The sequence below is a fragment of the Nycticebus coucang genome, chromosome 18 (genome assembly GCF_027406575.1).
Source record: "Nycticebus coucang isolate mNycCou1 chromosome 18, mNycCou1.pri, whole genome shotgun sequence".
Classification (NCBI taxonomy): Eukaryota; Metazoa; Chordata; class Mammalia; order Primates; family Lorisidae; genus Nycticebus; species Nycticebus coucang.
The window spans coordinates 23,555,288-23,568,049 of NC_069797.1; the positions used below are offsets into that span (position 1 = coordinate 23,555,288).

The 12,762-nt window shown below is 47.5% G+C and overlaps 1 protein-coding gene across 1 annotated transcript; it reads right to left on the bottom strand.

The window, feature by feature from the left end:
• Nucleotides 1–218: 218 nt before the first annotated feature.
• Nucleotides 219–2,011, bottom strand: LOC128570334 (uncharacterized). Its single transcript, XM_053569333.1, has 2 exons — nt 766–2,011; nt 219–686 (listed from the first exon to the last, which is right to left on the bottom strand). The coding sequence occupies exon 1, from the start codon at nt 1,739–1,741 to the stop codon at nt 1,379–1,381; it is 363 nt and encodes a 120-aa protein (XP_053425308.1). The 5' UTR covers nt 1,742–2,011; the 3' UTR covers nt 219–686; nt 766–1,378.
• Nucleotides 2,012–12,762: the final 10,751 nt, after the last annotated feature.

The window sequence follows — 12,762 nt, forward strand, 5'->3', positions numbered from 1 at the left end:
GCTGCAGTGGGATGGTGGGATTGGATGCTGGCATGCTGTAGGGACCTGATGTGGATGGAGCCCTTGAGGGGTCTGTAGAGCTGTTCAGTGGAGGAAAATGCTGTATCGTAAAGCGGAGGGATATAGTGAGGATTACGAAGTTACGTTTGGAGCAGACTAAGAAATTTGGCAGGGGCCACTGCATAGTTGGAGATTAACGGAGAGCTGAATATAGAGGAGACTGAAAACAAGGTGATTTATTCCATCACAGGCACCACAAGTACAGACATTTCCAAGTAAAGAATATGCGGTGTGACAGCGCTGCGTTTTGACACTTAACATTCATGAGTAAACAGAAATGGCAGGTGAGCGAATGACCTGCCAGGGTGGATTTCTGGTATAGAGTCTGAGATGACAAACCCCCTGGGGTCAGGTGGCTTTCCAGCACTAACTCTAGTCAATGACAAATCCCTCAGCCCCTTAGTCTTGGGTCCCACAGTCCCAGAAAAGCCCCGTGCCAAAATGAAGCCTTCCCAGAGTCCCCAAGGACAGCCGTCTCGCGGACTCCAGCCAGGGTCCCCAGAGTCTCATCCTGCGGAGCTGGCGAGCCCCGGACTTGCATCCAGGAGGGTCTGCAGCCACAGCTCCCACGACGTCCCGCTCCTCCGGCTATGGATCTCGGCTCTGCTCAGAAGCTGCAGCAAAGTCTAAAGCGGAAAAAAGCACAGTCCGGGTCAGTCCAAGCCCGCGGCGTCGCAGCATGATTCCCAGACAAACGCCACTCACTGTGTGCTGGAGCTGCGCGCTCGGTCCTCATCCTTTGACCAGCGCCAACGCTGGGACACAGCCGGCTCTTCCTGGGAGCGACGCAGCATCACTGGCCTCCGACTCAGCTCAGGCCTGGCCGCCAACCCTCCCCACTGGGCCCCCTCTGGAGGGCCACCGGCCCAGGTCTGGCTCATCACTTACAGAATAGAAGGTTGGGCGTGCTCTGTGACCCCCAAACACAAAACCATGGGCTTCTTGCCAGTGCCCCCACGTTACAAAATAGTAATGTCCACGGACATTATCCTAATTATAAACGACGTTCAATGGCACCTGGGAATTCTAAACGTTGGGGGCTGACAGTGCCCCAGACCCCAACTGCAGGTACAAATAGCACCCTTATTTCATTGCCGGCAGCTAGTTTGGACCTTCCTACTGATAAACAATTGGACAAATAGAGTGACAACCGAGGCGACAGTAGAATATAAGAGGCAGCGACAACAGGGAAGGAAAGACACAAGCACTGAAAGCTAGATGAACGGGGTGCAGCGCTCCTCCAAAACACAAAACACTGAGCCCTTTATTTTCCTTCCTTCCCGCTCGGCCCTGCGCCCACCCCGTCCGCCCTAACCACTCAGGCAAGCTGCAAGTGGATATAGGTGAAGATGCAGGAGGTGAGGGAGAAGGCGATGGCCGCGTAGATGAAGATGGAGAGGTGCGGAAAATGGTCGAGATAGCAGCCCTCGTCCAGCGGAGGCTCCTCCTCCCTGGGCAGGGGGCGCGCGGCGGCCTTCGGGGTCTGCCAGGCGCGGGCACCCTGCGCCCTCCCGCCCGCGCGCCGACCGGCCTTCCTGCCCGCGGACGCCGACTTGGGCGCGCGGGTGGCGGGGGGCTCTTCCGGGGGAGGTCTGTCAAACAGGCCTTCGGACTCGGGGTCGGGGTCCGGGCGAATCTGCTCGGGATCCCACGGTTTGCGCTGAAAAGACCCCTCAGCCATTGGCGTAGAACACGGGCAGGTCGGTCAGTTGGGTCTGAGTCAAGTCCAGGCCGGTCGGTCCGAGCGCTGTAGGCGGTAGCCGCGGCTGCGGCTGTATTTCTACCACCCGAGGTGGGGGTGGCGGGGGGCGGAGTCAGCGGGGCAGGGGGCCTCTGCGGGGTCCGTCAGGCCTCTTAGTTTAGGCGCAGCTTCCGCTGGCTCCTCCTTCCACCCCCAGCCTGCTGCAGAGGTTGGATCTCCGAGATGCAGCTCCCCAGCCCTCCACACCAAAGTCTGCGCAGCCAGGCTTGTCTCCATGGCAACGAGACCGGTGGCGTGCGGGGGCGTAAGCGCCAGCCGTTGGCTGGGGCTCCGCCGAGCCAAAGGGCACTTGATTGGCACGCAGGAAGCTGAAATGCAGACAAACGACCCGTCTCCCAGCTGTGTGGGAGCTTCCCCGGGGTTTTATGTTGCCTTTAACATAAAAAAATGGGGGTTTATGTTTCCTTTTAAAAAAAAATGTATATTGTAGGGTTTTCTAAAAACAATTTTTAATTTTTTTTTTTTTTTTTTGAGACAGAGCCTCAAGCTGTCGCCCTGGGTAGAGTGCTGTAGCATCACAGCTCACAGCAACCTCCAACTCCTTGGCTCAAGCGATTCTCTTGCCTCTGCCTCCTAAGTAGCTGGGACTACAGACGCCCGCCATAACGCCCAGCCGTCATTGTTGTTTGGCGGGCCCAGGCTGGATTTGAACCCATCAGCTCAGGTGCATGTGGCTCTGGCGCCTTAGCTGCTTGAGCCACAGGGGCCGAGCCAACAATTTTTAATTTTAATGCATGACAAAACTAGCACATATTCTTTGTGGAAAACTTGAAAATTAGCAGTGTAAGCAGAAGCAGTTAACAAATCCTCTTACAATCTCAAGGTCCAGAGACAGGATCGCCGAAGAGTTGGTGCATCCTTCTGCCTTCTTCCTCATTTTCACTCCATCTCCATCCGTATCTGCATGTACTTCCTGTTTTCTCTTCTTGCTCTTCACTCACAAAAACAGCATTTCAACCTTTTGAGGATTTCTCATATGATTAGGAACAAATCCTTTCAATGACCCTTCTGATCTGAGCCTATGTCTCAGACCTCCCCCACCCCGTCCCCTTGATCTACTTAGGCTTCTCTTAGCATTCACCAGACCCTCTCCCCTTTCAGCTGGTACAAACACAGGCCGCTGGACATCAGCATCTCCTGGTACCTCTGTTGTACCCGAGGTTCCAAGGCTGGTCGAGGTTCCCGCTTAGAATGAGGGGACAAAAATCACCTGAACTTTTTTGGGTCCCCGTGGGTTGGAGGGGTACCCTGGAAGGTCCTGTCAGTTCGGCAGCTCCAACTCAAACTACCATTAGAAGATTCATTGCCGGGCGGCGCCTGTGAGCAGGGTCCCGGCCCCATATACCGAGGGTGGCGGGTTCAAACCCGGCCCCGGCCAAACTGCAACAAAAAAATAGCCGGGCGTTGTGGCGGGCGCCTGTAGTCCCAGCTACTCGGGAGGCTGAGGCAGGAGAATCAACTAGGCCCAGGAGTTGGAGGTTGCTGTGAGCTGTGTGATGCCAGGGCACTCTACCCGAGGGCCATAAGGTGAAACACTGTCTCTACAAAAAAAAAAGAAGATTCATTGCATACTACAAGACCAGAGTGCTGAAGCAATGTTATTAGGGTACTGTTTTTCTCCATCCAACCTTGTTGCCAGGGTCTTCTGGCATGGCCAGGACCAACCAGGTAGTGGTAGGTGCTCAGATAATATTTGCTGAATGAATGAAGCGATGAATGAATGATCGTTACCAGCAACAGACTGACATTCTCACAGTATAGCCACTCCAGCTTAAAAGAGCTTCCAGTTGACTAGCATAAGGAGAATATGGAATGCTCATATGTGCTGTTAAGAATGTAAAAGGTTGCAGCTACTGTGAAAAAAAAAGTTGGCATACAAAGTTAAGCATACATTTACCATATAACAAAGCAATTCCATTCCTAGGCTTCTACCCAAGAGAAACGAAAACATAAATCAGCAAAGAGACTAGAACGTAAGTGTCCATAGCAGCATTATTGATAATAGGCAAAAACTGAGAACCATCTGAATGTCCACCTACTCTTTTCTTGTTTTTTTTTCTTTCTTTCTTTTTTTTTTTTTTTTGAGACAGAGTCTTACTTTGTCGCCCTCGGTAGAGTGCTGTGGCATCACAGCTCACAGCAACCTCTAACTCTTGGGCTTAGCCGATTCTCTTGCCTCAGCCTCCCACGTACCTTTCTTTCCTAATATATACAGCCTTCCATTCTACCCTATACACCATTTTCTTCCACACTACATACTCTCCCATTTAACCCTAGACACCTTCCATTCTGCACTAGCCACAGTTTCATTCCACCCTACACACACTTCCATTGTATGAAAGACACCCTCACCTTTCATCCTACAAACTCTCCCATCGTCCTCTATACGCTCACCGTTCACTCATTCCTCCCTAGACTCCTTTGCCTACATATCCTCTACCCTACGTATCGATGCTGTCATTCTTTTCTTCTAATCTGCAACTTAAATTTTTTTTTAATCCTTGGTCTTGAGGCTGGACAAAGAAACTAAAGGTTCATATACTGAGTTATGCACCAGAGAGGTCTTCAGTATTTCTAACACTAGAGGACTTTCAAAGTAGTAAATCTGATTGGAAGGGGACAGAGGAGACTTAAAACTGTTGGCCTCTTACCAAACTGAAAAAATATCCATTGACCATATCAAAGAATTCAGGGACTGGTGGGGATTATTGGAGAGTTAAATTTCTCTCCTCTCCCTTTCCTCTTGGACTCACCACTGTCTTCAGGAAAGAGAGAACATTTGCTAGCAACAATAGCTCATTATTTATAAATTGCTATACAATTTAAGAGCATTTTTATATGCATTGTCTTGGCATTTCTCAAATTTCAGGCCTCCCTAATCTGGCTTAAGGATTTTCACTGTATCTGTGGACCATCTGGACAGATTAATTCCTTAGTTTTTTTTCTTTAAATTAACTTTAACTCACTCTTAAAATGTTTAGATTTGTCCCAAGCAGTAATATCCGTGAAACTGTGAATTCAGCGTACTGATTATATTATTTTCTAAAATACAGCAAAATAAGTACAAATCTTTTATTTTTTAATGTTCTTCATGTGTTACCTAAAATCATCTTATTTATCCACAGGGCTGTGCGACACTACTCTTAGAAAAGAATGAATAATTGATTGTTACTACAATCTGGTTACTATATATATATATATATATATATTTTTTTTTTTTGTAGAGACAGAGTCTCACTTTATGCCCTCGGTAGAGTGCTGTGGCCTCACACAGCTCACAGCAACCTCCAACTCCTGGGCTTAAGCGATTCTCTTGCCTCAGCCTCCCGAGTAGCTGGGACTACAGGCGCCCGCCACAACGCCTGGCTAAAGGTTACTATATTCTTAAACCAATTTTACAGAGGAAAAAAATAAGACCAGTGGAGATTAACTGATTAAATATCACACAGATAGAAAGTATTAGAGCTGGAACTGGAAAGCATACTTTCTGTTTCCAAACCCAGAACATATTCTTACTTTTTCAAAGAATACTGTATCAGCCCCTGTTCTCATCCCAGCCTTCCATACTGTATCTCCCACCTCCATGACCACCCAAACCCTAAGGTCTGGAAAGGTCTCCAGATGATTGGATTGCTAAATTAAACAGTTTTTTTTTTTTTTTTATTTGAGACAGAGTCTCACTTTGTTGCCCTAGTTAGAGTGTTGTGGCATCACAGCTCACAGCAACCTCCAGCTGTTGGGCTTAGGCGATTCTCTTGTCTCAGCCTCCCGAGTAGCTGGGATTACAGGTGCCCGCCACAACACCTGGCTATTTTGTTGTTGTTGTTGTTGTTGCAGTTTGGCCAGGGCTGGGTTTGAACCCAACACCCTTTGGTATATGGGGCCGGCGCCCTACTCGCTGAGCCACAGGCGCCGCCCTAAACAGTATTTTCTTGGTTCAGATCTTCTTTAACTGTTGTGCTTAGTTTGACCCTGTTGACCACTCCCAGGAATTCTTTATCCCAAAACTGAGCTTCTTTGTCTTCCTGATAGGTAAAAACTGAAGAAAGGATGGGATCAGAACACTTGGGACCAAAATGTAACAAAGATGGCATTGTTTATTATGGCACTTGGGTTCCAGTGGGCTAAGATCTAAAGGATGTTAGGGGACTGGGGGATGAGGTAAGGGAGGGAGGCCAGTCTCATATAGTTGGCCAGAGGGGAGCTGATTTCTATTAAGGACCACCGAACTGTTGTTCTCATCAGGAGGTGGAATGATGATGGGCCAGGCAGTGAGAGGGTTGGCAGAGAGGAGCTGAAAGTAAGTAAGGAGTGAAGGTGTTAAAATGCTTTAGTGACTACAGGGGTCTGTTGCATGTTAAGAAGGCATGAGGCAGGTGATATCCATAGCTCAGTGGGTAGGGCGCTGGCCACATATGCTGGGGCTGGCAGTTTGAACCTGGCCTAGGCCTGCTAAAAATAATAACTGCAACAACAAAAAAATAGATGGGTGCTGTGCGGGTGCCTGTGGTCCCAACTACTTGGGAGGCTGAGGCAAGAAAATCATTTAAGCCCAAGAGTTTGAGGTTGCTGTGAGCTGTGACACCACGACACTGTACCTAGGGTGACAGGTTGAGACTCTGTCTTGGAAAAGAAAAAAAAAAAGGCATGAGTCTAAATTCAGAGCTCAGACAATAGAGATTCAGTGTCCCCAGGACACCCTATTATTTTCCACCTGGTTCTTCCCATACAGAACAACTCTGGTCCCAGCCCAGTGACCTCTGGGGACTCTATCTGTCTGGAATTTAGGGAATTTGGCTGAACTCCAGGGGGCAAGCTTAGTCTGTGCTTCAAAATGCTAAGCTAAGTCTGCCCCTGGTGGGGAACTTGGGGGCCCCCAGACATCCCTGACAAGACAGATACCTAAAGGTCTCAAGCTACAACTTCACTCCCTGCTCAGTGCTAGAGTATTATTCCAGGAAAAACCTCATGAGTTCAGGGCCAAGAGCCAGAATCCACCAAAAGGCCTTGAATGGACAAAGGCTGCCTTCAGCTCCTGCTTCTGAAACTTGCCTAGAGCACATTCTCCTTGGGGCATGTGAAAGAGAGGCCTCTCCCAGGAGGAGGTCTGCTCCAGAGCTATGCCTTGGTAGGTTTCTTTCATCCATAAAGGGGGATTTCTTGGGACAAAGGAGACACTGAGTCAACAGGAATCATGAATCTGAGTCTGGCAGTCCAAAAGGCAGATCTGCGTACTGGTCAGCTCACCACACTAGTGACACCCCCTGTGAGGAACCCTGGGACACACACAGGTAATAACAGCTGCTGCTACTGCTGCAGCAGCACTGGATTGCTGAGCACGGGCTGAGGTGCTGGGGCCTGCGCTCAACACATTTTCATGACCCCATAAACTAGGTACCAGTATTTTCTCTAATATTGCAGTGAGGAAATGGAAGCTGAGAGGTGAAGGAACATGTCTAGAATCTACCACTAGTACTGGCAGGGCTGAGGTTCTTACCCACATACCCTCACCCAACTATGAGCTATATATACCTCCTACCAGCCCCAGCTGCCCACCTCCCAAGACCATGTGTTGCCAGTCTTCCCCAGGCCACATGCTGGGGCTCACCATGCAGCCAGCTAGACATTTCTTTGGAAAAGTGTACACTGAGCAAGAGGCAGAATGCACAAAGGCCACTTTTAGCTCTAAGCGCTCATGCCCAGCTGAGGAATCAAGCTTTGGTGGTGGCAGTGGTTATACTGTGTATGTGTGTGTGTGTGTGTGTGTGAGTGCAGGTGGGCAGGAAAAGCTTTCTAGGAATCCCTGCTGTCTGGGCTGTAGCTACTGTCATCCTGGAAAAACCATGGCTGCTTTGAAACTGGCTGCTGAATCTATTCCAGCCTCTGGATCTATGTATCATGCCCTGCCTGGGGGAGGGAAGTCAAGCTCCCCTTCCGACAGGCCCACCACCCAAACCTCCAAGTGCACTGCAGCCTCTGCACCAGGATGCACTGGATGAAAGGGTAGGTGAAAAACCTTATCACCTGCTGAGTATGCCATGGAACTTCTGGCCCAATGCAGGGACAGCTGCTGCCATGGCCTGCTGCACCCTGAGATGCCTCAGGGAACCTGTGCCCAATCCCAGACCACACCCAATAGCCTGCTGGGAGTGGGGATAGCAGTGGTTACTAAGCAGGGTGGAGAAGGGGAAGTTGAATGGAGCCTGGAGCTCCAGGAGGTGGGGAGTGAGGAGTCACCAACCTGTCCAGGGGCTGTAAGGAGGCGCCTGGGAGGCAGGATTCCACCTGAGCTGAGGCCCCAAGCCTTCCTACTCTCCCTTCCTGCTCCATTCATACTGCGTGGCACCAGTTTTGTTAGACTTCACTAACAAAACCCAAATTAAAAGATAAGACCATTAAGAATTGCAGGGCTGTGCCTGTGGCTCAAGGAGTAGGGCGCTGGCCCCATATATTGGAGGTGGCGGGTTCAAACCCAGCTTGGCCAAAAAAAAGGAATTCCAAGGCAGTGATTGCCAAGCATTAAACCCCAAGTGTGGGGGCCATGCACAGCTGCACAGGTTGCACATCCAGGAAGCTGGCCCTACTCACACACTACCCCAGGCCCAATTTAGCCTAACTGGTCATTGACTGGCTCTTCACAGTCATCACTGAGGTTCTACATCAAATTATTAATTTTCCATGTTGGATTTTATCCCACTGGAGAGAGCTTAGAGCTTTTAGCACCTTAGCTTCATTCTAGGGCTGGCAAGACTCACCACTCTGGGAATTCTTACCCTCTTCTCCATTTTATTCAATGTGAATAGATCCATATTCTCTACATATGATCTTTCTCAGAGGAAATAAGTTTGGTCCCTTTTGTTCTGTCCTCTTCCCCTGCAGAACAAGGATAAACAAGCAAGATCCTACTTCATCCCTCCCTTCATTCTCCTACCCATCCCAGGAGCTGACCCTAACTGAGTGGTTAAGGACCATAAGGCTGACCCACCAAGTCCACTTCTGCATATGTACCCCAAAGGATGGAAAATAGGGTCTCAAGGAAATGTTTATACATTCTTGTTCATGGTAGTATTATCCACAATAGCCAAAGGTGGAAGCGACCCATCACCAGATGAACAGATAGATCATCAAAATGTGGTACAGACATACACAATGGAACATTCTTTAGCCTTGACAGGGAAGGAAATTCTGACATTTGCTACAACATGGATGAACCTTGCTAAGTGAAAGAAGCCATTTACAAAGGACAATTATTGTATTATTCCACTTACGTGAAGTTCAGAGAGTAGCCAAATTCAAAAAGACAGAAAGTAGAAGAGTGGCCGGGCACCGTGGCTCAGGCCTGTAATCTTAGCACTCTGGGAGTCTGAGGTAGGAAGATTGCTTGAGTTGAGTTTGAGAACAGCCTAAGGGAGAGTGAGACCCCTGTCTGTACAATAAATAGAAAAAACTAGCTGAGCACTGTGGTATCCATTTGTAGTCCCAGCTACTCATGAGCCTGAGGCAGGAGGATTGCTTGGGCACAGGAGTTTGAGGTTGCTGTGAGCTAGGGTGAACCATGACACTCTAGCTTGGGTGATAGAGTGAGACTCTGTCTCAAAAAAAAAAAAAAAGAAGAAGAAGAAGAATAGTGGTTAGCAGAGTTAGCAGGAGCTGAAGGGAGAGAGGAATGGGGAGTTAGTGTTTAATGAGCAGAGAATTTCAGTTGGGGAAGTTGAAGTTCTGGAGATGGGTGGGGGCAATGGTTGCATATCCATGTGAATGGACTTAATACCACAGAAATGTATGCCTAAAAATGATTAAATGCTAAATTTTATTTTATATATAATTTAACACAATATTATAGAAAGAACTGTAAGAATATTTTGTTTGCTTCTAAACTGTAACAGATTTAAACCAGGATCTTGTGAAATGAAAAACAAAAATAAGCCACTAAAGAATCATGAAACTCTTTTGGATCAGCATATATATCACGTCAAACAGGTCTGCAAAAACCACGTTAGGCAGACATTAGTGCTGTTCCCTCCCCAGTCCCTGTGGGTTACAGGGAAAGATGAGTCAGCCGGACTGAGTGTGAAACAGGTTTGCACAAATGTGCTAAGCCATATTTAATGACCAAGTAGAATTTTCAAGATGTAGATCATTGTACTTCTTCTTGAGTCTTGTAGAGGTTGAATATCCCTAATCCAAAAATCCAAAATACTCCAAAATTCAAAACTTTTTGAGTGTGGACAGGATGCTCAAAAGACACGATCATTAGAGCATTTAGGATTTTGGCTTTTTAAATGAGGCATACTGAGCTGATAAATATAATAATGCAAATATTCCAAAATCTAAACAGGTCTGAAATCCAAAACATTTCTGGTCCCAAGCATTTCCAATGCTTGGAAATAAAGGATATCAAACCTGTCCTTTCAAAGCTCACCAGAGCCTACAGTGTGCCAATGACCTCCCTGCGGGAAAGGCAGGGTGAAGAGAGCCCCCATGTCCCCAGGCAGTGACAGTAGGAGTGACCCAAGGAAAACAGGGCATTTCCTGGGAAGAGAGGATAGAGCCAGCAGACTTCCTGAGCACAAGTCTTACACTGTGTCAATTATCCATTCATGACCATGAGCCTCATGACCCTGGGGACATGTGGAATCATCTATAACTCTATGGTCTGCCACCTTCTGGCATTCAATATATTTCATGTAATGAAGGGACACAGGGTCTGGCCCCAAACTCTGCCACAGACGGGGTGTTCTGAATATTTCTGAGACCAGCTATCCAGGTAGAAGGATATGGGCTTTGTGCCAGTGGTGACATGCCCAGCTACCCCAAAGATTCTCTCCTTTGGACAGGACTTTGCAAGTATCTTTCCATCTTGCAACACAAACATACTCTCAAAATATTTGGGTGAGAAAAGAATTGGGCCATAGCCTGTGGACTGGTCAATAAGAACTATAAGATAAATTAGGAGATGCATAAGCCCTTTTTTAATTCAACCAAACTCAGTGATAGAATCATCTGGTATTGATGTCCTAGATGGGGGTGGGGTCAGCTAAGGGACCTAGAACTGGGCCTGGTGCTGGCTGTGGGACATTGGGCCAATCCCTTCTCTTTTAGAGAATCCCATCTAACAAGCGAAGAACTTATAATACTACAGAGATTAATTTTCAGTGTTGAGTGGAACAATTTTCCAAGATACAGACAGTAATGGGAATACTCATGTCCTTTGATGTAACCAGCCCACCCCTTAGCATTGACTTTAAGACAATGATCTAAAGGATGAAGAGAAGCTCTCTGGTAAGATGCATATTGCAGTACTGTTTATCATGGCAAAAAAATTGAAAGCAAATTCAATGTCAGAACAAGAGGAGAATAGTTAATGAAAAGATGTTACATCCATTGTGTGGAGCCCTGTAGTCATCAGAGAAGATTATTCTGAAAACTCTGAAGTAGCTCGAGGGATGCTTGTAATGATCTAAATCAAAGTCAAAAAAGCAAGATTTAAAGCTACGTGTGCTAGGATGATAACAAGATAAAAATGTGTTCCTGCAGAGAATGGAAAGAGTAAAGATGGCAATTTTCACACTGTTAGGATAACGACATCACGGGGTAACTTCTTTCTCTTTTTTCCAGACCTTGTGCTTCAATTGTTATGTTATTTTGTACAACAAATGGATGAAAAAATTTGAAACAGTGAACCCAGTAACCATTTTCAGCATTAACAATATCCAGTGATGTTCTGATCTGCGCCCACGCAGACTAAGATCCTTACCCAACTGTCTGGAAGGCCTCCCATTGCCTAGCAACCAAGCTCAATAGCAGTTACTAGGAAGCCAGGGACGGAGCTGGATTCCTGACTAGTAGCGCAACGCCATACTGTTGCCTGTCTCTTTCCCTCAAGTTCTCTTCAGCAGTGTCATGCTCCTGTCTAGGTATCCCTCTTCTTCTCCTGTTCTTCCCCTCCAGGTTCCTACTTGCCTGGGCTTAACCTGCCAGCAGCACTCCATGGATGCCTTCAGTCATAGAACCAGACACAGCCCAGGTGATCACAGGCTCCACTGCACCCTCTTCCTTTCCCTTCTTTGGGATTAGGGCCTAGAACAGAGCAGGTACAAGGCTGGAGGTTTAACTCTGTAGTTATCCCATCATTGAGACAAGTATTGCCTTGAGACTGCATACTTTGCAGGGTTGTGGGCTCTGGCAAACCCTTCTTCTGCCCAGAAGCGATTCCTTCATGAAAGGCACTGAGTTCAGCCCAGGTTCCCAGCACCACAGCAGAGTGTCCGGCCCAATGGAAGCATTAAGTCCATGCCTCTTGAATGAATTCTTTGACAGGGGTCATGTGGGCATCTCCCTGTTCCAAGCAGCTCAATTTAAAGAGAAAAAAATTCTTTCTAGGGTGGATTAATGCAAACACAATGGTCCCGAAAGACCCCCAATTTTTCACCACTGTTGAGAATGGTACATGCTGCCCCTCTCATGGTCATCACCTCCAAGTGTTGCTCTACTGCCACCTCCATCCTGAGGAAGTCACCATCCACTTGTTCCTGGTCGCCAGTGACTGTCTGTTCAGAAAGAGCCAGAAAGAGGGGCTGCAGAGTGCAAGCTGTGAGGTGGCAGGGCCCCCGCAGCTTGGGAGAATGTCCAGGGAATGAACCCCCCTCTACTAGCCCTTCTCAACAGATAACAACTTACTTTGTCTAAGCTTCAACTTCTAACCCAGCAGAACAAAAACATGTTTTCCTTAAAACTTTAGCTTTTAACTTCACAGCCGCACTTCAGAGCAGTCGTATACATCTTCCAGCTAATCATGTAGATATGTAGTATTGCTCATATTTCAGAGGTCACACAGTAATAATAGATTATGTTTATTTGGGAATTTGTGCCAGTTTCTCTTAACTGTTTCTCTAGTTAAGTTGAAAATGTGTCTTACTTCCTTGAAAAACAACTTTGTA

What these genes read in the sequence shown, in the direction of transcription:
- LOC128570334 (XM_053569333.1), bottom strand. Translation starts at nt 1,741, where the DNA reads ATGGCTGAGGGGTCTTTTCAGCGCAAACCGTGGGATCCCGAGCAGATT.